The sequence below is a fragment of the Thermoascus crustaceus genome (assembly GCF_041956765.1).
Source record: "Thermoascus crustaceus strain CBS 181.67 unplaced genomic scaffold VTN00scaffold_1, whole genome shotgun sequence".
NCBI classification, from domain to species: domain Eukaryota; kingdom Fungi; phylum Ascomycota; class Eurotiomycetes; order Eurotiales; family Thermoascaceae; genus Thermoascus; species Thermoascus crustaceus.
Genome location: NW_027192527.1, coordinates 570,485 through 595,748, shown reverse-complemented (window position 1 = coordinate 595,748; position 25,264 = coordinate 570,485). Strand labels below are relative to the sequence as shown.

Below are 25,264 nucleotides of genomic sequence, written 5' to 3'. Positions count from 1 at the left end.
ACCATGCACGTTTACATATATTAGAAAATAAAGTATTATAATCTACAAATTTCATGTTTCACAATTTCCTGGCACTTTGTAATCGATGGCCTGGGGTCATACTCCTCGAATGGCAATCTATTAAGTATCACGTGATATCGCGGATCGACTCGCGTGCCCGTCGCGTTCGAACTTCCGCCAAGCTGGCGGGCACTAGTAGTATCTGTTAGCCTCACTACTCGGCTTCGTTTTCCGCCAAAATAACATCCATGCCATGGCTGATATTGTCTCGAATATCCATTTCCGATGAATGGTGATTTAATGTCTCTCTTTTTCTCCATTTCTCGTGTCCATCTAAAGCAATAGATATCCGGTTCACTATGCCGGTTGGTGATTATGTCCACTCAAAGAACGCGGGTCAGCATCATCGTCCCATCACGGGAGAGAGACCCAACTCGCGCCTATCACGGCAGCATGCGGCCGAACAGGCCAAGGTCTCTGTCCCAGCAACGAAACTGACTGGATTCGCTCCCCCTTCCACTACTGCTCCCGATGGGAAGATCAAATTGGAGCATCGTGCGCCACCGCCGTTGACTGGTGTGCAGCAGCAGCAACAGCCACAGCAGGCAGCGCAAAATAACGAGGGAGCTCCTTATCATCGGGATCCGTTTGATACGGATGTGGAAGGAGTGGATGATTCTACCATTGCGGGGACCAGCATTATAGGTGCCGAGGACAGCCAGGTTCAAGAGCCGGCTTATCCCAACGCCTATCACTATGCAGCTGCAGAAGCGAGATGGATTAAGCGGTCGAATGAAAATCCTGGCTATGGCATTGGCAAGTCCGAAGGGCTGGGAGATAAAGCCCTGAAGGCAGCGGGCTTTGACTCGGACGAAACTGATGCTGAGGACGCTCAGACCGTCTCATCTCTTCATGACGATGATGATGATGATGGCGGTGCCAATGGCGAAGAGACCCAAGTACTCAGATGGCAGCCGTCTCAAGAGCATCATCGTCTGGCGGAAGAACCCATGAGCACACGTCTAGAGAACCACTTCTGGGAAACCAGCAAAAAGCAATATCAGAAGTCCCAGAACCTCCCGCTGAACGGAATGACCCCTGCTAAGAGGGTTCTTCCTCTTCCTGATGCATGGAGGACGGGCCAAACGGCTTACAAAAACGGACTCCTGGGTACCACTCCGAGGGGCCGTTTCAGTCGACCGCAGTCTCTATTGGATCGACTTCAGGTGTCCCCGACTCGTGGAGCCAGCGGCCCACGACCACAACCTGGGAGGCCAGGGTCGCCTGAAAATCTCAAACAGCAGAAAGGTGAAAATGAAAACATGGCAGGTCTCAATGGCGCTGATGTCAAAATCAAACGACGCTACAGCATCAGATCTGCTACCGGTGTCTTTGACACCACTGACGTAGAGAATATCGATGACACGGAGAGCTTTGACAATCACTTCCTTTCCTCCTCTCGAGAGACCTCCAAGCTGTCATCGGAACCTCCTCCTGAGGACAAGAAAAAGGACAAGGACAAGGAAAAGGTTGAAACTGCCCCACCACAACCATCAAAAAAGCGACAATTCGAACCCGACTACCCCCAAGAAGTGCTCACCAAGAAATCATTCTCTGACCTGCAATCTGAACCGTTCGACTTCATACCCAGCTTCACCCCACCAGAACCAACACCAGCAGCAAGCCCTCGTCCTCCATCACCAAAGGAAGCCCAAACCGCCGCAGAAAGAGTCTCCCTCCTCATGACCCTCTCAGACCAGGAGCGCCGCGATTACCTATCCACTCTATCCATCGACGAGTGGGAAGAATGCGGTGACCATCTGATCGAGCAGTTCAGCACCATGCTGATCAAGATGAAGGAGGCGCGACATGCGCGGCGCAGGACGGCTGCCCTGTTTGAGGCGGAGATCAAGCGTAGGCACGAGCAGGTGCAGGAGCAGGATGGAGACCTGCGTAAGAAGCTGGCCGATATGAGGGAGGGAGGTCTGGGTGTGCTGAGGGGACTGACACCTTGACTTGAATCTGAGACTTCCGTCTCAACTACCAACAAGTTTTATGAACCAACAGACGATGCGCTCTTAACTTAACCAGACCCTAGTGGTATTCGCAGCGAAAAAGAAGGAAAAAAGGGGCGCTGCTCCCGATTGATTACTGCGTCCGAACCGTTGAGAATACCACGTCTTTATATTTTTTTTTCCTCTCTATTTCTTTCTGCTTATGAATGTGTCGTTATTAGATTGCATGGATTGCCTTGCTTACCTTAGCAGCACATTCAGCGTATGGAGAAAAGTTCTGTTTTCTTTTCCCTTTTTTTTGTCGTTATAACCTTCCATCTCTACAATGTTCCTTATTTATTGTTTTTATTACGATATTGAGTTACCACCAGCATCAGCATCACATATATACCCTGCAGGTTTTTTTTCTTCATTGATGTGTTTTAACGAAATTCACGCATTTATCATTGTTCTTTATGCCATATAGTGCATGTATAGGGTGACGGGCTACGGAGAAAAAAAAGGCAAGAGTGTGGAGAGAAAGTTAGATAGATTAGGGAAACCTAATATGATGATGATGATGATGATGCCATGACTGAATAATCCTCCTGGATTAAAAAATTCATTGATATTCCCTAGGTAGGTAGTTAAGTGGGCTATATCCCTCTTAATCCATCATCATCCATTCTTAGCTCCTTGAAATCAATCTCAGACAGCTCTTGAGACCGCATTAACACGAGTAATATACGCCATTCAATAACATTCGTAAGGGGGCTCAATAAGTGCAGTGCCGTTTCGTATGACGGGGGAGGAAAAGAAAAAAAAGAAGAGCCGCTGTTACCTCCTAACGCCGCCCACCTACCATCTATCTATGACCAAGGAAGGGAAACGCGACCTCAGAGCCAGGAAAAAAAGAGGAGGAAGAATACAGAAAGACGCAACTCAAGTCGAACAGCCACCCATGTTAATCAGCGCCGTTGCAAGCCTCTTATAATCCTCTAGCAACTCGGCTACGTCGCCGATCTTAAGGTCGCCCGCATTCTCAGTCTCCAGGAACCGCTTGATCGGCGGGCTGATCTTGGAGACAGAGATGTCGGATGCACCGTCCGCAGAGACTGGCGGTTTGGATCTTTCGATACTAGTAGTAGTAGGGGCAGGTGATGTGAGTGCTGCCTCAGGGGGTGGGTTGCGGCTGAAGCCTCGAATCATCCCCGGGATATGGTTCAGCGGGTTGAACGCGTTACCGAAGTTCTTCATCGATTCCAGCGGCGTCGGCGTGGAGGCTGAGGAGAATATTGAGCCTCCGGAGGTCGAGCTTGGAGGGAGGGGTTTCCTGCCGCTGCCGTTGCTTCTCGCACTGTCGACGCTTCTATCTCGTGGCGTTTGACGGCCGCCAACGAGGCCCATTAGCCTATCTTCCGGTCTTAGACTAGTACCGGATCTCTGAGAAGCCCGGTCAGGGTCTTTGATCGATCCATCCTCATCTACGGTATTTCTGTCGCCAAGGATTGTTGCTGGAGATGTAACTAGGCGGCGAGCTTCGTCTAGTGTCTTAGGTACCAATGCACGCTGACCATCACCGCTGCCTTGGTTTATTTGCACTTCCCTGAGGCGACCAAAGAGAAAATTGAAGCTGTTGTCCAGTGTATTGCTGATATTTCTCAATCCCTGATCAGCAGTATTTCGAACCGCATCATTGGCGGCACCAAGAACCTTTAATGGTGGTTGAAACAGGTTACTTGGACGTCGCTGTTGCTGTGATGGGACTGCAAGTTGTGGCCGTGGCGATGTCGCTGGAGCCGCTTCTTTGTCAGAAGTGTTTGGTTTCGAAAACTCTGGAGACGCGGATGCTTCAGTTACAGACGGCATCGGAGTCTCCTTGGTAGGACGAAAGGGATCGGCTCTTTCGACAGCCGGTGTTGAAACTATGCTGGGAGGCTTTGGTTGGCCATCCGCCGTCTCATCAGGGCGCAGGCTAGAGAGGTCCACATTTTCCAGGAAACTGACTGCAGCTTCGAGATTTGTCAAGCAATATGCAGCCTCACCATCGACCTTGCTCGACGACCTAAAGCGCTGTATAAAAAGCATGTTGCTGATGACGTTCATGCTTTCCGGCGGAGAAGTGATGAGCGAATATATCAGAGTAGGTAGAATTTCATCAGCGGACGAAGACGACGGCAGAAGATGAGTTAGTGTATCGACGATCGCTTTGTGCGCAGCCGTCAGATGATGAAGTTTGCCAAGCGGATATTTTTCATCGTTCATTTTCATTATGCTTTCCCGAGCGGCGGATAGCAACCCGCGGGCTTCCTCTTGCTCGCTCTCATCGTCCGTTAAGACTTCGATGCCAAGGTCTTTCAAATCAATCCCGACCACTGATAATGCTGCAGTCTTAGAACGAAGTTTCTCATCCCTAATTCCGTCCAGCGAACTCTTGTGACGCCATATCTTATCGTAGACACCCTCACAGACCCTTCGTTCCACCGCTTCTTCGAGAACAATACGCTTATAAGCTAGTAATTTGCGGGCCTTTCTTTTCTCAGCAACTTCCGAGGCTGTCAGCATCTGATGATCAGTGACGATTTTTTCAGGCCCATCCTTTTGATTCGATCTTGTCTGAGCCCCTCCGCGGGTTGACTTTGCAGAAGCATGGTGAGAAGTATCGCGATTTATTCTGGAGGCGAGTGTGGAGATATGCGTGGCTATATGTGACTCCGCGCGAACATAGAATTCTTGGAAGAGATCTGAGATCTTCTCAATTGAGGGAGGAGAAGGGTGTACTTTGGCGCTAAGGGAGTCGATGAATCTAGCCACATGAGATGTCAGCAACCGTTGTTTTGGGAATGCATCCAGTTCATACCGATCAGTAAGGCTTATCAGCTCAATTGGAAGTTCATCGAATCCATCCTGCATGAGCTGGGAGAGCGCGAAAGGCGTCTCACCCTGTTCTGCAACTTCTTCCGGGCCGGTGTCAATCGAGTCCCTTTTCTCGAATACATCAGGCCCTGCTTCTTGCTCATCACCATCCGGAGATAATGGTAAAGGAAGAGAGTCCGTATCAACACTTTCCGGGGTGGCGACAGACTGGATTGTCTTCGCCCTGCTCCTGGCAAACGGGCTCACATTGGGTGTCTCCATCCTGGTGAAGGAGCGAGTTGGGTGAGAAGCATTGGGCCTCCTGGAGTCATTCTCTGGGGTATTGGAGGACATGATTTCTATTGGGGGGCCGGGCCCGCAGCCTTACAAACCACGCCTTTGCTTGTCACTGGACTTGCGGGGTTAAGAAGATGGTCTCATGAAGATCGCTGCATGTTGTTCGGGTGCACAGCTTCGGGTGTAACGGAGAGCAACCCCAACACTGCTTTCAGGTGCGATAAAGAAAATTATGAGAAGATGACAGATAAGATACCCCAGGAGGCAGCTCCGCGTGTTCAAGTAGCATGTGTGTGACGCCTAGTATCTCACGGCATCAGGAGTCTCAGCCCATACACGATACCTAAAACGAGGCAGGCCAGATGCTCCGGCTCGGCACGCGCCTCGGGGCCCTGATAGGAGTCTCCTCTTATCACCTGACGGTCACGTGTCCCGATAGCTGCCTCGGAGATTGGCCCGTCTCGTGTCGATGCGTCACCGCCAGGTGCTGTACATGACCATACCCCTACCTTCACCACCTAGGGATGGCCACCAGTCTGAGTGGCTCGTCTTGAGTCGATCAACATCGTTTGCATTCATATACCGCCATGATATCCTATACACACATGCACTGGAAATGCCTTTTACCAGCGAGAGTCATCATAGCTGTTCTCTCCGTACTAGTAATCTTTCCCAATCTGGTATCTGCCTACGACCCTGCATTCTTCGGATCGCCATCCCTGGACGAGATCCCCATCGTCCCTCCGCGTATCCCTCAAGAAGATTATGACTCACTTTCTGGAAGGCATGAATTCGTAAGTCTGTCTGGAATATCCCTCTTGGCCGTACAGAGGTTGACCAGGCGTTGCATACTAGTCCCTCCGTCACATCTTCCATCGAGGAACATATGAGCATCCGAATCTTCACAGACGGCTCGATATAAAACCAGGAACTCAGCTAGTGGCTATTTCAGAAGATGGCCGTGAGAAGGAGCCCGTCAAGGGGCCGATGTCTCCTCTGGTCGCGCTCTCCAACCCGCTGACTATAGAGCGACTCGCGGATCGACGCCTATCAGTGATTGAAGGCCACCTGTCGGCTGCGAGGTCCAAAGGATCAGCTGTTGTTTTGTCATCATTAGAATGGGTCATGGATGAATTGGCCGGTCCAAATATCACGGATAAAGAGACCGTTCTGACATTTGCGAAGATGACAGAGAACGACTACATCGAGGTACCGGGGACTGAGGATTGGCAGGACATCAACGGCCCGTTCAACTACTCCCAAAGTTTTGGATGGCAGAGTGACGGGCTAAGAGGGCATATATATGCGGATCAGACGAATAGCACCATTGTCATTTCGTTGAAGGGGACTTCACCAGCCCTCTTTGACGGCGCAGGCACGACAACAAATGACAAGATCAACGACAACCTTTACTTCAGCTGTTGTTGCGGCCAGGGAGGCTCCTATCTTTGGCGACAGGTGTGCGACTGCCAAACGTCAGCATATACAGGTAACCTAACCTGCATAGTTGAGGCTATGCTGGACGAGCACCGGTATTATCGAGCTGCTATCGACCTCTACTCGAATGTGACAGCAATTTATCCTGGGGCAAATGTTTGGCTCACTGGCCATTCACTGGGCGGTGCAATGACGAGCTTACTTGGTCTGACATTCGGCCTTCCTGTTGTCACATTTGAAGCCGTCCCCGAGGCATTGCCTGCCTCCCGGTTGGGTCTTCCGTCTCCGCCGGGGAAGGATCCCAGACTGCCACAGTCGCGGAACAATACTGGCGCCTATCATTTTGGACACACTGCGGACCCTGTCTACATGGGGACCTGCAACGGCGTCAGCTCAGTTTGCACATGGGGTGGGTATGCTATGGAGTCTTCATGTCACACTGGGAAGCTATGTGTATATGATACTGTCGAGGACAAAGGTTGGAGAGTCGGAATTGGAACTCACCGTATCAAAGAAGTGATAAGGGACGTCATTGAGGCGTACGACACTGTTCCATCCTGTGCTGCTGAAGAGGAATGTTACGATTGTGAGCTTTGGAAATTCTTCAAGAGCAATGGTTCTGAGATCACGACTACTACGACAATCTCCTCAGCCACATCTTCTACGCCAATGAGGACATCGACCTGCAAGACTCCCGGTTGGTGGGGATGTTTAGATGGGAGTACTACCACTACGACCACCACGACTTCCTCCAGCAGTTCTACCTCCACGTGCAAAACACCTGGCTGGTTTGGGTGTAATGACCCGACAAGGACGACTTCCTCCACTAGCGTCTCAACCACTACCTCGACATGTAAGACCCCGGGGTGGTTTGGATGCCATGATCAAACCACCACTTCGACTTCCACCGCGACACCTGCACCGACTATAACTGCTCCGCCAACCTCGGCCACCTCATCTTGCAAGACCCCTGGCCTGTTCTGGGGCTGTCTGGACGAGACCACTACTTCTGCGACCCATGTTATTACTTCCGCCCCTCCTCCCCCACCGCCTTCGACTCGTTCCTCTTCGAACACACATACATGCACACATAAGGCATTCTTTGGTCTCATTTGTCTTGATCCATGATTGCCAGATAATAAATATGGCACATGCAATTTGGAAATCCTCTCAGAAGAACGCTGGAAATTAGTCTACAGAAAGCGACGCTCGGACGATGACATCTGGGAGTTAGAAACGTGTTTAATGCTGATTTTGACGGTTTGGCTTACAGCAGACGGAGTACTCGAGAAATGATGTTCTGATGCTTATACGGGCGCAACTTTTGGTTCTACGGTTCAGGCGCATATATGACACTAATTCGATGGAGTATGAGTGAGTCCATAAGATTGCTGTTACAGTTTTCCATCTTGTATCTAGCGCACCTACATACCTGCGTGACGGGTCGCCCTCATAACTAGAGTGACAATTATCCTTGGAGATACCGGAGCATTATACAGCCGGTTGGCCAATTGATCGGAAATGCTGAATTTAGACATTGTGTCAGGTATTGCTGCCATTGAGTGGGAAAGGTTGCTTTCAACCTGTCCTAGGTCTCGGAATTCCTTCATAGATCAGCGTGAAGCCCAACGGGTGAATCTACCTTCTCATTAGTATCTGACCCTACCACGCGATAATTATTCCGTAGCTCTCGCAGCTCTCAATATAATTGTTGTTCGCTTGCGGGATGTTATGGGGATCAGTCAAGAAGTCAAGAAAGCACTGTTAGGGTTGAGCGGTTCTTTCCGGTATGGACTGTTTTATCAGAACCTGAGGTCCTCATAGGGGTTTCCTAACTACCTAGTCTGCCATAAGACCTACATACGTAGGCACCTAATTGCCCCTCCGTGCTGTAGTCAGAACTAATACTTCACATACACACAACTCGATAGTAGAATGAAATCGTGATCATTGCTCTACTTGAGTCAATAGAGCCTCCTTTGTCAAAATCCGTCGTTCTGGTCAATAATCGTACGACGATGCCCAGCTCGCTGTGGATTGAGAGGTTTACATCACCCTCTAGAGTTTAAAGTGGGTCACGTCTCGAACCTCGGCATCTCCGAACACAGTTCTCGGCTTTTGTGCTGTTGCGCTGTTGTACAAGTGTGTATTCATCATCGGCCCGGAATAATTGTTATCTTTTCCCAGGTTGCTGGGGTATTCTAGGCAAGAAAGCATGGATAAGCCGAACAGACATCCCGACGGATCAATTGGATGATCAAAAACCATGTACAGTACGGAGTACTGCAAAACGTCTGGACAGGAAGATGTCAAAAAATTCCGTTCAGAATATCGCTGCGAGTTCTCCCGATAGTCTCAACGGCAGTAAATAAATGCGCCCGGGTTTCCTTTCTGGACTGGATTAGCAACTCAGATGGACAGGAAAGAAAAAGGCGCAATAGGTGATAGACAGAGTGCTTCGAGCCAAGATTCGATTGGGTTCTCGGAGGGCAGCTAGCTGGATGCTGGACGAGAGGTCGTCGGCGACCTGGCCAACAAGGCGCCCGATGTCCGAGTTGCTCCCGAAGATCGCGCTGCCACTTGTTGAGACATCGAATGGTTCTCCATAAGGATTCCGCGTGGCTCCTGCGGGATTCCCGGTTTTCCGGGGTTGACGGTCGCCGGTCTGTTCGCAGGCCAACACTGACCGTTGCAACAGGGTCTTCCACGTTGTCGAACACCACGCCTTTCGAGAAGCCAACCAAGAGCGCCGCTCTCTCGGTCAAGTGCAGCAATCCGCTGCAGAACATTGACGCCAAGGGCTGTTTCATGGCCAGCGCTTCTAGAGAGCTCTTTGACCCCTCACGGAGTTATTCTTTTGACAGCTGGTGCGGTCGCCGGTACCCACCAGAGCTACAGGCGGTCTTTGGCGGGCAGGCGATCTCCTGCCCGCTTGCGACTGTCTGCGTAGGCGCCCTGTTCTTATTTACCCAGGCCTCGGAACGATCACCAGTTCCCTTTTTTTATTTTTAGAACGGCGTGTTTTCCTGTCGATTGCTTAACATAGCCGTGCTGTGCTGACTTCCGTTGCGTGCTTTGTCTCTTCCTGCTACTCTATCCTGTTTCTCTTGGCATTATTCACAAGCACAGTACCTATCCGCCTGAGACGTTTCTTCCGTATGACCCCGCGATAATCTGTTCTGTTTCGAGTAATATCAATAATGGAAACGACGTTTATTACGATTCATGGAAAGTACCCCCCCGTGCAGATCTCATGCTCAGTCATGAGCGGAAAGAAGCTAATACACCGGTGCAGACCTAACGCAAGATGCCCGCATTCGCTATGCATCAGATTCAATAGAGGATATTCTGGGTTACCTGCCCCACGAGGTGGTGAACAAGTCCTGCTGGGAATATTTCCATCCAGATGAGATACCCTTTGCGAGGACCATCCATGGGCGCGGAGTGAAGCTCGACAAGGCCGCGGTGTTGAATTATTGCCAGATCAGGCACAAGAACGGCTTCTGGGTTGGATGCGAATGCGTTTTCACCGTCGTATACGATGTGCTTGTCGCAAGCACCAGCATCTACCGGAGAGACAGCCGGAGCGAAAGTAAGTACACGGTGCCATCTCCACCGTCAAACTAGTTTCCCAATTTAGGCAAGACGAGAGTTTCTAAAAGAACTCAATTATTTGCCAAATTTCCAGAAAGGGCTGCCGATGCACCCGTAGTCCGCAGTCTATTCACGTCCTCTCCGCGAGATCCACGTTACCACATGCTCACCTACATCTCGAGCAAATTCTCACAACTCCCAAGGACTCTATCGCACGAGCCTCGTGCAGCTCTCTTCCTTAATCGCTTCACACGGACGTCGACGATCATGTTTGCGACGAACGGGGTTACAGAGATTCTGGGGGTAACTCCCCAACAGCTCGTTTCGAAGAGTTTCTACTACTGTATCCAGGAACGTTGTCTTAGGGACGCAGTTTGCTGCCTTGAAAGTGCCAAAGCAAACGATTCTATAGCATACCTGCGTTTCTGGTATCGGAACCCTTTGCAGGAGGACACGGTGACTGATGACGATGATGATGACGATACCGATATGGCAGATGCGTGTGAGGAAGAAGAGGACGAGAGCAGTCGGTTGGGCCCGAATATTACCCCACAAGCACTCACAAACACCGAAACCAGGCCGGAAGTTGGAAGTGGCCGTGGAAGCGGAAACGAAGTACACCCCGAGTCCGAAATCGAAGTCGAGGCCGTTGTCTCGTGCACATCCGACGGACTTGTCGTGGTTCTCCGACGGGCCCGGCCCCCAATTCCGCACAATATTCAACAGACAAAGGGCAGCCCCGTGTACGCCAACGGTCTTTTCGCGTCTCCGTGGGCCACAGATCCGGTCTTCTCCCATCCCGACTGCGCCCACCCCTCAAGTACTAGCCGACCCTCTCAACCCACTACTACTAACCAAGGCAGATCCTCAAGAAATTTTCCAGGGGCCCGCATGGCGGGCCCAGATGCTAATAACACAGCGACTTCTTCTATAACAACCGCACCCAAGAACACTCCCGGCGGTGGCGGCGGTGGCGGCGGTGGCTCACACTCACAACTTCTGGACACGATACGCGACGTAGCCGTTTTTGCATGGGGCGTGGTTGGTATTAACGGCTCGCTAGAGCGGTATAAACGGGGGACTCCGATGGGGGAATCTCAACCGCCGGGAGGACTGCAGAGACTGCCTCCAGCGGACAGCAGCAACAGCAACAACAACAACAACAACAACAACAACAGCAGCAACAACAACCGGATGAACACGAGTAGCGACAGTAGTAGTTGTGGCGTATATCATCGCTCACTTTGTTGTCGAGAACCTGGCTCCTGCCGCAACCTACCGTCCGTCCAGCCACAGGAAAGAAGCGAAGAACGAGAGTATCCCAGTTGAGTGATGAGGAGGTGGTTGCCTGGAGAAGGATAGGAAGCACTGCACCTTAGTTCATGGTTGACTTTCTCTTTTTTAAGGATACTGTAATTAGACAACACGATACCCACTCCAAAGCTCGGGGATTTTTCATTCATCGGAGCCGAGATCCAAAATTTCATTGGTGATTGTCCGGTTTAGATAAAGGCGCAACCGTATATAGATATCTAAATTTTATAGAATTAGACGCTAAAATGACTGCTGTCGATATTTTTCAAAGGTACATGTACATCATGGTGATGGGTTCATTGTATAGCAAATGACATGTACAGCAACATACCTTGAATTGCCCGGCCCTTGAAAAGGTCACCCAGGTGTACCGACTAGGGAGGGTGTCTTGAATCGCGTCATTCCAGTCAATGATGAGATGCTGTCTTCTGTTATTACTATTATTATTACATTTTGTTCCTCTTGCACCCAATGATAGATATGTTATGTTTGATAGCCGGCAAAAAAAATCTCATTAGATTAGTAGCAAATGCTCTCCTCATCGTGGCTCATACAACCTTCCTTCGAAATCTTAGAAAGCATGTCTCAGGACTTTTCAGGTCAGGAGAAATGCCCCCTTCTCCCGGATATTGGAACGGTAATCTGTAATCTGAAATTAGTTTGGGGCTTTTTTTTGGCTGTGGTGAGATCCGGAGCTCTTCATCCCGGATAAGTTCAGCGGAAAGAGCTGAATAGCATAAAATTGCTCATTGAGTAACTACAGCTTGATATTGATTCCAATAGTTGCGTACAGGACATAGCAAGAGCCAAGAGGAACCTGCTTGCTTGCTACGGTTAGGTATCTAGTAATTAGTAATTATCAAATACAGACAGTCTTGAAATCCTAAAAAGATGGAGTTCTTATTCCGCAAATCTGTTATTGTTGTTTTAGCATGTCTTGTCAGGAGTTGTCGTTAGCTCACCGTGACGTAGACAGACAAGCGACCATCTTAATCTCTCTTCACGACGAGGACATCAGTTCCAAAGGCTTAACACCGGTGTATCCCTTCTGGAGTTGACTCTGAGGACTGATCCCGATATTCAATGGTGCTGAACGACTGATATAAGAATACTTCTGAGCCTCTGACCTTATAACATCAACGGTATTTTGCACTCGAAAAACTCTGCCGACACCTAGCTAGTTCCACAGCAGTATTCCTTTGATTTATACCTAAAAAAGAAACTTAATATTCGCACCTATTAGGTAAAACAGTCGTCTCAAGGCATGAATGTGATAGGGACCGACGGGCCGTCGGGCCGTAACATCTGAGCTTATCAAGGGCCCTTTATCAGAGTTCTATACTTTATATGGGTCGATATCCACCATGAAATTCTGGAGACAAGGACAAACACATCCACGGGTCAACGGATGCTTGGTCCTGGGTGCCCTGAAAGGGGAAACTGGATGTGGGAGGTCAACGCTCCCGACTAGACGTCACCCGAAGACAGCGGCGCGCGGCGAGTTGCTTGATCACGAGGGAGCTAGCATCGAGACCAAGTACAATTATCAATACGTCCGCCCGCATTGGAAAAGATAGTACGGGGCTCAATAGCACAAGGACTGAGTTGCGAGGGTCACGCAGCGATAACCCTGGTCGATGCATTTACCTGACCACCTGGACCTTGTGTATCCGGACCGCCTCTGACGTAGCGTGTGCATATGTATATCAAGCCTGAGCGAGGCACAGCGAACGGTTAACTGCTTGCGGCGCTGTACATACATCCAGGTCCTCCTTTTTTTTTCTTTCAAGGATCGCAACAAGTCGTGTGGGGCCATCTGGTTCGATTTCGAGGAATATTTGAGCTGCTTTAGCCACACATAGTACGAAGAACAGACTAGTTTCATTGTGTCCTATGCAATATTTTCCTTTTTTTTTCTCGGGTCCTAACTCGGGAAGAATTCGCAAACGCTCATCATTATTGCCCAAAATTTCTCGGGAAGTTCCCGACAGTTGGTAATTTCTGTTGCAAATCCCCGCCAAGACGGACGTAACCCGATGTCCTAAAAAGTCCATAAAAGAACGGCACGGAATTTCACAGTGGAAGTGATCTGTTCGAAGGGGTAAAAAAACAGACGATTATCACCGTAGTGTGTTGTTCGCTTTTCCATACTTCATATCGACAAGTGATGCGAATATCGAATGAAAACGCATCCAAATGACCAGAATAAATAAGCAACTTTGGAGATGCGAGGTCCAGACCGGATCGATAGCCTTCTGGGCCTGTGTCCGCTGACTAAGTGACGGGAGCTGAGCTTCCAGCTCCACCGCAGGAATGTTCTAAATTTTAACTAATTAGGTCACCGACGGGAAACTCGAACTCTGGTCACGCTCGCTACGTGTCCGAAGCGGAGATGTTGGGGAACCGCACACTCGCAGACCAGGGGGTGCTGTCCTCCGCAGTCCTCCGCGACAGGGCGACATCTTGCGGTCTCCGATGGCCTCTTCGTCTGACATTCGAGCGTGCTCTGATTGGAAGGGCCATACCCACCCATTGTGCGGGGTAAAAGGGCTTCGAGGTGGAGAGAATCTGGAGAGAGCAGCTGTAGTATGAGCAACGCGTGGTCAGCAACCGGATGGGACAGACGGCAGTGGAGAACCATGATCACCGCCCAGAGTCCCAATCGTGGAGCAGACTCAGCCGTAGGGGAGGCATGCTGGGCGCCCAATGGCAGTATCTCCACGAGCGTCATTGGTGCTTTGCGGTAGGGATGTGCACAAGATGAGTCTGTTCTTGTTTCATCGAAACCTCGACCTCCAAGATACTGCTGGCTGTAGCTCTCCCCGCAACGGACCCCCACTCCGGGAACATACCCGTATATAAACCCTCCTCCTGCTCCCGGCCTGTTTCCCGGAGAAGCGGCACTTGGACCGTCTGCTCTCTTTTCATCCAGACATCCTTGGTCTCTCGAGGAGTTGTTCCTTAGTGATACTGTTTTCCTATCGTTTCTTATCGAACTATCAAGATGGGCAACGACGACGAGCCAAGTATGTTTACATCCCCTGTCAACCGGATCTTTAGAGCTACCATGTATATAGCGTGGACTTGGCGGATGAAGATGGCTGACTGTCAACTCTTTCTTTCTAGAGACCTACCGTTACAATGAAACCCCCGTCTACACCACGTCCAATGGCTGTCCGGTTAGTCTGCTGAGCATCTATATTCGTTCAATGCATAGGATATAGACAGTATGCTGACAATTACACAGGTCATGGACCCGGAAGCCGCCTTGCGGGTCGGTGCCAACGGACCTCTCCTGCTCCAGGACTTCCATCTGATCGACCTGCTTGCACACTTCGACAGGGAGAGGATCCCGGAGCGTGTTGTCCACGCAAAGGGTGCTGGAGCATACGGAGAATTCGAGGTCACGGACGACATTAGTGACATTGTAAGTCTGGACGTTGCCGTCTACCATCTGTCCCTGACTAACAATGTCTGCGACAGACTACGATCGACATGCTCTTGGGCGTTGGCAAGAAGACCAAGTTGGTTTCCCGCTTCTCCACCGTCGGTGGTGAGAAGGGTTCTCCAGACAGCGCCCGTGACCCTCGTGGTTTCTCTCTCAAGTTCTACACGCAAGAGGGTAACTGGGACTGGGTGTTTAACAACACTCCTGTCTTCTTCCTTCGTGATCCGTCCAAGTTCCCCATCTTCATCCACACCCAGAAGAGAAACCCACAGACCAACCTGAAGGATGCTACCATGTTCTGGGACTACCTGTCCACCCACCAGGAGTCCGCTCACCAGGTCATGCATCTCTTCAGCGACCGTGGCACTCCGTACTCTTACCGCCACATGAATGGCTACTCCGGCCACACCTACAAGTGGATCAAGCCGGATGGCACTTTCAACTACGTCCAGATCCACTGTAAGACCGACCAGGGCAACAAGACCATGACCAATGAGGAGGCCGGTAAGCTGGCAGGCGACAACCCTGACTGGCACACGGAGGACCTGTTCAATGCCATTGAAAGGGGCGAATACCCATCATGGACCTGCTACGTCCAGGTCCTGAGTCCCGAGCAGGCTGAGAAGTTCCGCTGGAACATCTTTGACCTGACCAAGGTCTGGCCTCAGGGCGAGGTGCCCCTGCGCCGCTTCGGCCGCTTCACCCTGAATAAGAACCCGCAGAACTACTTCGCCGAGATCGAGCAGGCTGCATTCTCCCCTTCGCACATGGTCCCTGGTGTCGAGCCCTCTGCCGACCCAGTCCTGCAGTCCCGCCTCTTCTCTTACCCCGACACCCACCGTCACCGCCTGGGTGTCAACTACCAGCAGATCCCCGTAAACTGCCCCCTGCGGGCCTTCAATCCTTACCAGCGTGATGGCTTGATGGCTGTCAACGGCAACTATGGCGCGAACCCCAACTACCCATCGAGCTTCCGCCCGCTGAAGTTCCAGCCCGTCAAGGCAAGCCAGGAACACGAGAAGTGGGCAGGCGCTGCCGTTGCCAAGCAGATCCCCGTCACAGACGAGGACTTTGTCCAGCCCAACGCTCTGTGGCACGTCCTCGGCCGCCAGCCTGGCCAGCAGGAGAACTTCGTCCACAACGTTGCCGTCCACCTGTGCAACGCCAACGAAAGGGTCCGTAAGCAGACCTACGGCATGTTCACCCGCATCAACCCCGATCTGGGTGCAAGAATCGAGAAGGCCACCGAGGCCAACGTGCAGAAGAACTCCCAACCCTCTGCGCGCCTGTAAGAGCGCGAAAAGAAGCCGGGAAGGAAGGGCGCCCCATATACTCCGCATTTTAGCATAGTGGAACCGTTGATTGAGTCCCACCGCTGTCGTGGGGTATTTGCGGGATGGCCGCTTTATCCGTGACTAGCTAGGCTACCTAGTCGCGGGGTAGTGTGTACGGCCGGCGCCGGACGATGAGACTAGACTAAGCAAGGGGGTCCAGGCCTTGACTTTGCAATTTGGTACGGGACTGGCGATCAAAGAGCGAAGTAAATTCCATCTTTATGAGCATTCTTACGGTTGAGCGATGCCCCTTGTTTCTTTTTTTTATTCCCCGCACGATACATGTCAATCAATCATGTCTGTCTTATTTTTGTAGTAGTCATACAGAATTTCATTTGCCGATGACATAAGTAACCGGTCCAGCCCCAAGTCATCGTAAATGTAAGCTCAAGCCTGCGTAAACCAACTTCGATCCCCCCTGCATAGCGCAGCTGTACAACCCCTAGGAGGGCCTTCTCTACTGAGCTCCGACTATACATAGTGAGCACCTCGAATCGAACGCAGTGTACCCCAACTCCGCACCGACGAGCTGCGATTCTATCAACCTTAAATAGACGAATAATAATAGGAGGTAAATTCACATGGTTACCCATTCTTTGCCTTGTCCGTACATTAGGTAGCCACGTTAGTTACGGTGCATTAGGACATAGCAGTACTTCTCCTGCCCATGTCCTTGACCCCATGCCTAAAACAGCTATCTACAGTAGGTTGCCATTATCTTTCGGCACCCCCTCTCCCCTGTCCAAGCCACTTAGCTTGCCGCTTTTGCTATATTTTGATCTGGACTGGCTTTGTCTAGGGTCTATGACCTATCATAATGCCCGGGTACCCTCCATGGCTTCAAAATCATATGGCTATAGAATAGCAATCTGCCAAGACAGTAGGTGGCAGGGAGCGGGAGACGAAAGACAGGGCAACCTAGGTAGTGTATATACGGTGTGAACTTCCTCGATTTTCATGAACAGTAGCTAGCCAGCGCGGTACTTTAATTTTAGGTGGGAGTACTCAGTGCCTTGGGGACAAAAAAGTCAAAGCGAAAAGCACTAAGTGTTCCGATTTGAGTTGAAAGGTAAGTGGACACACCGTTCATGGTCCGGACAAGGAACTGGGCGGATCCGGCCAGGCGGTGAGTGCTTCGGAGGTTTTATGGAGGGGAGTATGACTGGTTAGTACGGAGTAGGAGAAACGGATGCGGAAAGAATCTCAGATTGCTGTGCTCCGTTCAAGGAATTGAGCTGCAGTAAAAGCATCTGCTTAAAGTCTGCACATTATGAGCAGGTGACATTTCGTCAGGGGGGTTAGTAAGTATCAGTACGTCTAAAACAGAAAGTGAATTCTCTACGAAATTCTTGCATACTGATTCTTTTGCTTGATCATCTCGGCTGCCTCTGAAAAATTCATATATGAAGAAATCATTCACTCGTCAGCCGTTTTGTTTCTAACAGGTTAACACTACAGCAGACATTATTCAGAAAGCCGTATATAGTTGCTTGATCTAAGATATTACGTTTTTACTCGTTCGACCACTCCGGCTTCTTCTTCTCAGCAAAGGCGGTCATTCCTATTACTCGGTTAGCACCGGGAATACACTTTCCGTTGATAAAATATCTCCACTCACCAATCTTCTGGTCCTTGCTGCCGAACAGGGCGTGGAACAACCGTCTCTCGTAGTCGACACCCTCCTTCAGCGACAGTTCCTGGCTCTTGTTCACCACCTCCTTGGCAGCGACAACAGCAACGCGGCTGTAGCTGGCGATGGTCTCAGCGGTCTTGATCGCCTCCTCGAGAAGCTCGTCCTGGCCGCCCTCGACCACCTTCGCGGCAACGCCCCACTCACCGGCCTCCTTGCCGCTGAAGTTCTTGCCCGTCAGGATCAGCTCCATGGCCTTGCTCTTTCCGACCGCGCGGGTCAGGCGCTGGGAGCCTCCGGCACCGGGGATCACACCCAGCTTGATCTCCGGTTGGCCGAACGTAGCGTTGGCGGTGCAGTAGATGATGTCGCACATCATGGCCAGCTCGCAGCCGCCGCCGAGGGCGTAGCCGGAGACGGCGGCGATGACGGGGGTGCGGATCGAGTTCGCGAGGTGGGACCAGGGAGCGATGAAGTTGTTGGAGTAGGCAGAGGAAAAGGTCAAGGGGGCCATCTCCTTGATGTCGGCACCGGCTATGAAGGGGGAAAAGCTGTTAGAAAGCTGTACATAGTGCACAAGGTCTAGAAGGTGAGAAGACCTTACCGGCAAATGCCTTCTCACTGCCAGTGATAATAATCGCTCCAATGTCCTTGTCTTCGTCATACTTGGTAAGGGCATCGTTCAGTTCCTTAAACAGAGAGCTCGAGAGAGCATTGAGGGCCTTGGGACGGTTGAGAGTGACTGCAATGAAGTTAATAAGATAATTTTCGTTACAATTGGGCTGCTGTGAACTGTTCTGTACTTACTCAGTCCGACACCCGGCTTGGGGTTCGACGTGAGGATGTTCTCGTAAGCTGGAGGAGCAGTAGAGTACGGCCTGCCGACTCTGGAAAGATAGGCTGTCAAGGGAACAGCAGTCCTGGATGCGACCAGGCGCGAGCACTGTTTGGCGAACATCTTGCACAGCTCCTGAATGATCAATTGCTGAGGAGAGAACTGTTTACCTCCACGCAGGATAATAACTATTAAAGGCTGTGTATATCGGCGACCCCAGACGCCCCGCAGCGCACCGAGTTCCGACGGCGTCGCCGAGGTCAACCGCGGCAATCCGTTCACGTGACACGACTGACCGGGTGCGTCGCACCAGTCCCAGAAGGGTTAGATGTGCAGAAGCCCCTGTGGCGCAGCTTACGCCGCTGCACACGCGGCCAGACACAGGCCTGGCGTGGCTGGTGCCCACGGGCCAGGCAAGCATCTTAACACTTTTCTGCTCTCGGGTCGCAACAACGCATCTGCCATCGGCCGTCATTCCTCGATCTCGGCGCACGAGCTACCGCTTGGAGAAAGACACGCGAGCTGGAGATACCTTGACCCCTGGAAACATACCTCACGTGTTGCGCAATGGATGCCCCGGAGCCTGAACAGACCCCTTTCGAGGCCGTGACGGCGCATACCTCGAAGCTCGCCAGGGTGAGTAGCCCAGCGACGAAGTTGTGAGGCTTTTTTGCATACAGTTGATGAGGAAATACTGTATATATGCAGAGTGTTGCTGACGTGTATGTGATAGCAATATCAAGTCTACCTAGACGCGTCCACTCCGTATACAGCCTACCGGTGGATTGGCACGGCACTCCTCCTTGTAATTTTCTTTTTGAGGATCATATTTGCGCAAGGATGGTATATTGGTACGTTACTGCAGCTGTTAGGCGTGACGGCAGTAATATTTGCGCTGGCATTTCGCTAACACGCGCCGTTGTTACAGTCGCATACACTCTGGGCATTTATCTGCTGAACTTGTTCCTCGCTTTCTTGCAACCCAAGTTCGACCCATCTCTCACCCAGGATGAAGGTCTTGAGGATGGCGACGCAGGCTCCAGCCTGCCCACTAAGCAGGATGATGAATTCCGTCCCTTCATCCGACGGCTTCCGGAGTTCAAGTTCTGGCACTCGGCTACCAGGGCCGTTCTGATCGGATTCGTGTGCACTTGGTTTGAGGTCTTCGACATCCCTGTGTTCTGGCCGGTGCTCGTGGTGTACTGGTTGATTCTCTTCTTCCTGACGAGTAAGTTCCCCGTCAACTTTTATCTGGAACCCGTCATGCCGGTACTGCCTGCAGTCCGATTACTGGAGGGGTTTAAAATTCAGATGTTAGCATAATGGTACTGACTTGCAAACCACAGTGCGACGACAGATCCAGCACATGATCAAGTACCGCTACGTTCCCTTCTCGTTCGGAAAGGCGAGATATGGGCGGTCTTAAATTAATCAATGGCGATAATACCGACATATGGTATATTTGCCATATTTCCGTTTCCCTAAATTCCTTTACTGAATTTCAGACCCACGCCTCGCACCACAGCGGTCATCTTCTGAAATGGGTCGCTTAGGTGTCTTACTTCCATCCATCATGATTCGATGAAAGAAGGAACCACGTACGTACGGGCTTTGCATGTATGCATGAATGAAAGGTTAGGTCGGTGAAAATAATAAATGAACTGATGGTTTGGAGGGGCGAACAAAGGAGCAGATTTGCTTTGTCTGTTCGATAAGGTTGATCTGGCCATACAATACATGAAGATAATTCCTTGTATAATTACCAGGGGGCATTGAGATTCTAACCCGTCTTGTCTTATCTTACATATGTATGTTTTTTAGAAGTCAATGCCTTTTTCTTGCCTTTTCTTTTCTTTTTGCTTCTTCTGACAGTTTTCTTCTGTTCTGTTGATGGAAAGCTGTTCCTTTTTGCTGTTGCTACTTGAAGTAACATTTTAATTGCTTCTCCGTATCTTTACTTTTTGTTTGACAATGGATAAGCCATGCATGTCATGTGAAGGATGAACGTGAGAGAATAGAACAATTTAGAGTGACTCTTATCGAAAATATTTCTTCCAGGCTGAAGCTAGTACGGCACGCAGCCGCTCGGGGAAAATGGATTATACAGTACAACGCCAGTTCCCTCGTTCTTACAGATCTATTAACCTTCGGTATTGTATGTAATCATTTTTCCGTAACAGTGTCCTCGTTGGTCATGTCAGGGGTCTATCTGCCTTGGTCTGCGTTACTTGCCGGGTGGAACTAACGACTATCATGACATAGGCTTTCTACAGTACGGAGTAGAATCCTGCAGGATCGGGGGGGGAAGGGGGGGGGGGGGGGGCTAGAATTCGGGACCGGATGTGAACTATGCACCCCGATCCCGTGCGCATTAGGATGTACTAAAGGCAAGCTAGTAGATCACATGCTGATGGGTAACTCCTCCAACGGATCCATTAATAATGATCATTACAGATCTATTCACTACGGTACAAAGTCAAATAGGGTATGTATATAGTAGTACCTTCTGATTGAGTCTTTTTGAAGAGACAGCTACCGGTGCCATTTTCTCAAGAGAAAAAAAACATGTCTGAATCCGGCGCACCCCAGTCCAATGAGAAATCGAACGCTGGTTCCACGGAAAAAGCTCTGGCGTGGTACAGCAAGGCCCCTGGCGCCAAATTGACGGCGGAGGCGAGGGAGTTATTTGTGAAGTACGGTGGTGTCCCGGCTGAGGATGTGGAGAGGCATATTTGTGATGTGGTGAGTTTCATTTTGTTGTGCTAAACGCGTTTATATAAGTCGTATGATGGTTCTGGTATATGGCCTGTTTCTCGAGAGTCAGGAGTATAATGTCGGATTTCTTTGGCCCTGAAAATTAATCTCGCCACAGTTTGCTGATTACCTATACAATGGTCTGCCTTAAACTGACAATATATGCGTCCCTTTTACATACATATAGAGAGACCGAGCATGGAAAGTACTGCCATATCCATGCATCGGCCTCTTCACTTTCCTCCATTTCACTCTCGCAAGGCATCCATCTTACGGACGAGTCCTCGAACTCCTCCGTCCAGCCTCCCAGAAATTAAACTCTACTGAGAGTACGAGCACCGATATTCAAAACCCACCGCGCTTTCTCGACCTCGCGTGCTGTTTTGGCCAGGACATCCGCAAACTCGTCCACGACGGGATCCCGCCATCCGTTGTCTACGGCACGGATATCGAAAAGGAGTACCTCGATCTCGGCTTTGAGCTCTTCGGTGACAGGGACAAGTTCCCAGACCCTGACAGTCAGTTCTTCGCCGCAGACCTTTTCGCCGCCGATGCCGCCAATAATAGTGATCCAGGAACAGAAGCAGCAGCGAGCGTCTGGAGAGAGCACGAGGGCAAGTTCGCCGTAATCCAGGCTGGTAATTTTTTGCACCTGTTCGACTACGATACACAGCTACGCGCTTGCTGTCTCATTGCACGGCTGTTGGATCCGAACCCAGGCTCCATGATCGTGGGCGGTCAGATGGGCAGTTCGAATCCGCGGGAGATTTCACGGACTGGCATTCTTTTGGAAGTTCCGGCTTCGAAGAAGACGGGGGAGGGAGATGCTCAAGAAGGTACCGTCAAAATCACGGCGAAGTACTGGCACTCCCCGTCGACCTTCCGTCAGATGTGGACGGAGGTCGGCGAGCGGACGGGAACGAAGTGGGATATCGAGGCTAGATTTATTGGAGCCTCGGAGATCGCAGTTTCATGGGAACGGAAGCAGCTTGAAGGTGTGTTGCAACGGCTCGGCGGTCCTTATAATCAGGAGGATGTACGGTATTTGACATTCACGGTGACGAGGGTTGCTTAAACGGGATAGTCAATTGAAGATATCTGAATTCGAGGCCTACTTTTGAGAACATTCTGTGAGGGAAGGGGAATTTGTCCGTTGGAGGTACTCAATGGTATTTGTCTTGCAGTTGATATCTAGTACGAAGTTCTAGATCAATCCGTCCATCTATATTGCAACCGTGGGAGCGGATATCAAGACCCCGCTGCTCCGCCCCGCGGTGGGATGTGCTTAGTCATCACATCCCACCTTCACCCATATCCTTCTTTCTACCGTACAGCAACATCCAGCTGGAATATCCAATTGCATCAGCTGTCTTTTGTTTAATTTGTTTGAAAGTATCAATTATATCGAAATTTCTCTACATTTTCACATATTCCGTCTCAGAGCTTTTACTCTCCTGCAATATCCCATTGGTCCAGATCTTAGCCACAAAAATTTCGTCCGCATCGTCTTTCTTCGATTATTTCAAGCCGCGCCAAAAGAATTCATATAGACTCTGATTCATAACTAGAAGACCTACGTAATGGAAGCACCAATTCGGACCACGATCCTCATATCCGGAAATGGCACCAACCTGCAGGCCGTAATCGACAAAGTCAGCGCGGGGCAGCTCCCCGCAAAGCTCATCCGGGTGCTCTCGAATCGCAAGGACGCCTTTGGACTCGAGCGCGCAAAGCGCGCCGGCATCCCCACGCTCTACCACAACCTGGTCAAGTATAAGAAGCAGCATCCCGCGACTCCCGAGGGCGTGCAGCTGGCCCGTGAGGAGTACGACGCGGAGCTGGCGCGGCTGGTGCTGCAGGACCAGCCCGAGTTGGTCGTCTGTCTGGGTTTCATGCATGTGCTGTCACCGAAGTTCTTGGAGCCGCTAGCGGAGGCTGGTGTGAGAATCATTAATCTTCATCCGGCGTTGCCGGGTGCGTTCAATGGTGCTGTAAGTAGTCCCCCCTTTTTTGCCCGGTTTCTGTTGAATCTGGACGTTCAAGAAGTGCCGGTTCTATTTTCAATATAATTTGATTCATCTCTAAAACCACGTACAGAACGCCATAGAGCGCGCCCATGCCGCATGGCTAGAGGGCAAGATCAACAAGACCGGAGTCATGATCCACAATGTCATCTCCGAGGTTGACATGGGCGCTCCGATCCTTGTCAAGGAGATCCCCTTCATCAAGGGTGCTGATGACGATGTGCATGCCTTCGAGCAGAAGGTCCACGAGGTCGAGTGGGGGACTGTCATTGAGGGAATCGATATGGTTATCAAAGAGATCAATGAGAACAAGACCAGGGCCTTGGGTGCATGATTTGGTCCATGTCACAAAGCAGAACATGATAAGTGACTGATATGGTGCGCCCCCGCTTCAGAGTCGATCTGACTAGACCTGAGCTACACATTTGCTTTTAGCACGTTCATCCTGATGAGACTGCTCAATTATTCACAGCTCCTGCAAAGATATGGAATGCCTTGTACAGTAGTTTCTGGACGCTGCTCCGCAAGGCTTTTCTGATGACGATGATGGTGTTGCGGGCTATTTCTGATGTTATGCTGGCATTTTATTAGTGCCACTGTCCTGGAAGCAAAGCTTGATTTTATATAGACTCCAACTGATGAGACTTAACATCTGGAAAAGTCTCAGCTTGCCGAACGGGATGCTCAGACAGTCTACCTGAGTAATAAGTGTCTCATTATAATCGAACTAGGCTAGGCAGGTTTAAAAGTGGTCCTCAATATGAGACATGCGTTAGATACAAAAGCATGATGAGTTATGAGTTATTCAATTATAGTTCGTGGCTCTTGCTAAATTTATTGACAGTGAATTTGAATTAGCATTGATCTACACTAATTAATATACCTGATATTTCGGCGTGACGAATATGGACGTGTGAATTGGACGTTCAGGAAAGACAAATCAATTGCCAATAACTTGGCGTCAAGGAAAAATAAATAGGAATAGACTTGAACACTGAAAATATAACACATGTTATGAACTTGCCCCTAATCCGCCACGGTAGTCCGAGTTGTCCATCTGAAGCACGGTTACTATCTCTGCATTTTCATCTACGCCTTTTTCTCTCGGCGTAAACACAAGGTTCAAAGGCGGAGCACCAGCAGTGAAATGATCTTTGATGTTTGACAAGAACTCCTGAGGATCGAAATTCGACCCTGGCGGCAAGCTTATATCGTACCTCTGCACCGACCGGGCGATTACTGACCGCAGCCCCATCATCGCGACACTCTTCCTAAACACAGATACGGACCTGGACGAAATCAGACTTAGTCGCTCCAGAACAGGCGTTGGGACGACGGATACGGACCAAGGCCAAAAGGAATGAATGCGTTTTTGTTCAGAGCCAATTCGGGACGTGAGGTCCATTTTTCAGGGATGAAGTCATCAGGTTGTGGGAAGTTGCGCTATAGACGTAGTGCATGCAGAATTCGTTAACAAGAACCTCCGTACCGGTATTATTGTCGAGTCTCTCGAGCAACGCGTCGGTGAATTCTTCAATAATGGGTCCATAGTCGGTGATAGCTGTGACAGGTCCCTGATATATAAGAGCCCGTCGATAAGCACAGACAGGTATTTGGCTCACGCACCCTGCTTAAATGCTTTGTCCCAGATCCTGAATTTCGACAGCTTTGCCTCAAATGGACCAGGAAAGTGGTTGAGAGGGTGGAAGAAGGCGCGATAAATGAGGCTGCTCGTACAAAGGGAAAC

At 50.4% G+C, this 25,264-nt stretch overlaps 11 protein-coding genes across 11 annotated transcripts; 7 read left to right on the top strand and 4 right to left on the bottom strand.

Annotated features, from left to right (window-relative positions):
* Positions 1-359: 359 nt before the first annotated feature.
* Positions 360-2,015, top strand: VTN00DRAFT_205 (uncharacterized protein; the record flags this gene model as incomplete). The annotated part of the gene is made up of 1 exon (XM_069428225.1): positions 360-2,015. The coding sequence occupies one exon, from the start codon at positions 360-362 to the stop codon at positions 2,013-2,015; it is 1,656 nt and encodes a 551-aa protein (XP_069290913.1).
* Positions 2,016-2,936: 921 nt separating this feature from the next.
* VTN00DRAFT_204 (uncharacterized protein) lies at positions 2,937-5,204 on the bottom strand (the record flags this gene model as incomplete). Its single annotated transcript, XM_069428214.1, has 2 exons — positions 2,937-4,800; positions 4,855-5,204. The coding sequence occupies 2 exons, from the start codon at positions 5,202-5,204 to the stop codon at positions 2,937-2,939; spliced, it is 2,214 nt and encodes a 737-aa protein (XP_069290912.1).
* Positions 5,205-5,734: 530 nt separating this feature from the next.
* VTN00DRAFT_203 (uncharacterized protein) lies at positions 5,735-7,712 on the top strand (the record flags this gene model as incomplete). Its single annotated transcript, XM_069428203.1, has 2 exons — positions 5,735-5,941; positions 6,003-7,712. The coding sequence occupies 2 exons, from the start codon at positions 5,735-5,737 to the stop codon at positions 7,710-7,712; spliced, it is 1,917 nt and encodes a 638-aa protein (XP_069290911.1).
* A 114-nt stretch (positions 7,713-7,826) lies between these two features.
* On the bottom strand, positions 7,827-8,143 carry VTN00DRAFT_202 (uncharacterized protein; the record flags this gene model as incomplete). The annotated part of the gene is made up of 2 exons (XM_069428192.1): positions 7,827-7,939; positions 8,017-8,143. The coding sequence occupies 2 exons, from the start codon at positions 8,141-8,143 to the stop codon at positions 7,827-7,829; spliced, it is 240 nt and encodes a 79-aa protein (XP_069290910.1).
* Positions 8,144-9,179: 1,036 nt separating this feature from the next.
* VTN00DRAFT_201 (uncharacterized protein) lies at positions 9,180-11,507 on the top strand (the record flags this gene model as incomplete). The annotated part of the gene is made up of 3 exons (XM_069428181.1): positions 9,180-9,456; positions 9,880-10,176; positions 10,273-11,507. 3 exons carry the CDS (start codon positions 9,180-9,182, stop codon positions 11,505-11,507), a joined length of 1,809 nt encoding a protein of 602 aa, XP_069290909.1.
* Positions 11,508-13,865: 2,358 nt separating this feature from the next.
* Positions 13,866-14,223, bottom strand: VTN00DRAFT_200 (uncharacterized protein; the record flags this gene model as incomplete). The annotated part of the gene is made up of 2 exons (XM_069428170.1): positions 13,866-13,954; positions 14,022-14,223. 2 exons carry the CDS (start codon positions 14,221-14,223, stop codon positions 13,866-13,868), a joined length of 291 nt encoding a protein of 96 aa, XP_069290908.1.
* Positions 14,224-14,496: 273 nt separating this feature from the next.
* Positions 14,497-16,232, top strand: VTN00DRAFT_199 (uncharacterized protein; the record flags this gene model as incomplete). The annotated part of the gene is made up of 4 exons (XM_069428157.1): positions 14,497-14,518; positions 14,619-14,671; positions 14,740-14,919; positions 14,976-16,232. The coding sequence occupies 4 exons, from the start codon at positions 14,497-14,499 to the stop codon at positions 16,230-16,232; spliced, it is 1,512 nt and encodes a 503-aa protein (XP_069290907.1).
* A 1,553-nt stretch (positions 16,233-17,785) lies between these two features.
* VTN00DRAFT_198 (uncharacterized protein) lies at positions 17,786-18,862 on the bottom strand (the record flags this gene model as incomplete). Its single annotated transcript, XM_069428146.1, has 4 exons — positions 17,786-17,835; positions 17,893-18,438; positions 18,509-18,646; positions 18,712-18,862. 4 exons carry the CDS (start codon positions 18,860-18,862, stop codon positions 17,786-17,788), a joined length of 885 nt encoding a protein of 294 aa, XP_069290906.1.
* A 444-nt stretch (positions 18,863-19,306) lies between these two features.
* VTN00DRAFT_197 (uncharacterized protein) lies at positions 19,307-20,165 on the top strand (the record flags this gene model as incomplete). Its single annotated transcript, XM_069428135.1, has 4 exons — positions 19,307-19,375; positions 19,473-19,590; positions 19,668-19,967; positions 20,086-20,165. The coding sequence occupies 4 exons, from the start codon at positions 19,307-19,309 to the stop codon at positions 20,163-20,165; spliced, it is 567 nt and encodes a 188-aa protein (XP_069290905.1).
* A 1,139-nt stretch (positions 20,166-21,304) lies between these two features.
* Positions 21,305-22,568, top strand: VTN00DRAFT_196 (uncharacterized protein; the record flags this gene model as incomplete). Its single annotated transcript, XM_069428124.1, has 2 exons — positions 21,305-21,481; positions 21,681-22,568. The coding sequence occupies 2 exons, from the start codon at positions 21,305-21,307 to the stop codon at positions 22,566-22,568; spliced, it is 1,065 nt and encodes a 354-aa protein (XP_069290904.1).
* A 505-nt stretch (positions 22,569-23,073) lies between these two features.
* On the top strand, positions 23,074-23,851 carry VTN00DRAFT_195 (uncharacterized protein; the record flags this gene model as incomplete). Its single annotated transcript, XM_069428113.1, has 2 exons — positions 23,074-23,484; positions 23,591-23,851. The coding sequence occupies 2 exons, from the start codon at positions 23,074-23,076 to the stop codon at positions 23,849-23,851; spliced, it is 672 nt and encodes a 223-aa protein (XP_069290903.1).
* Positions 23,852-25,264: the final 1,413 nt, after the last annotated feature.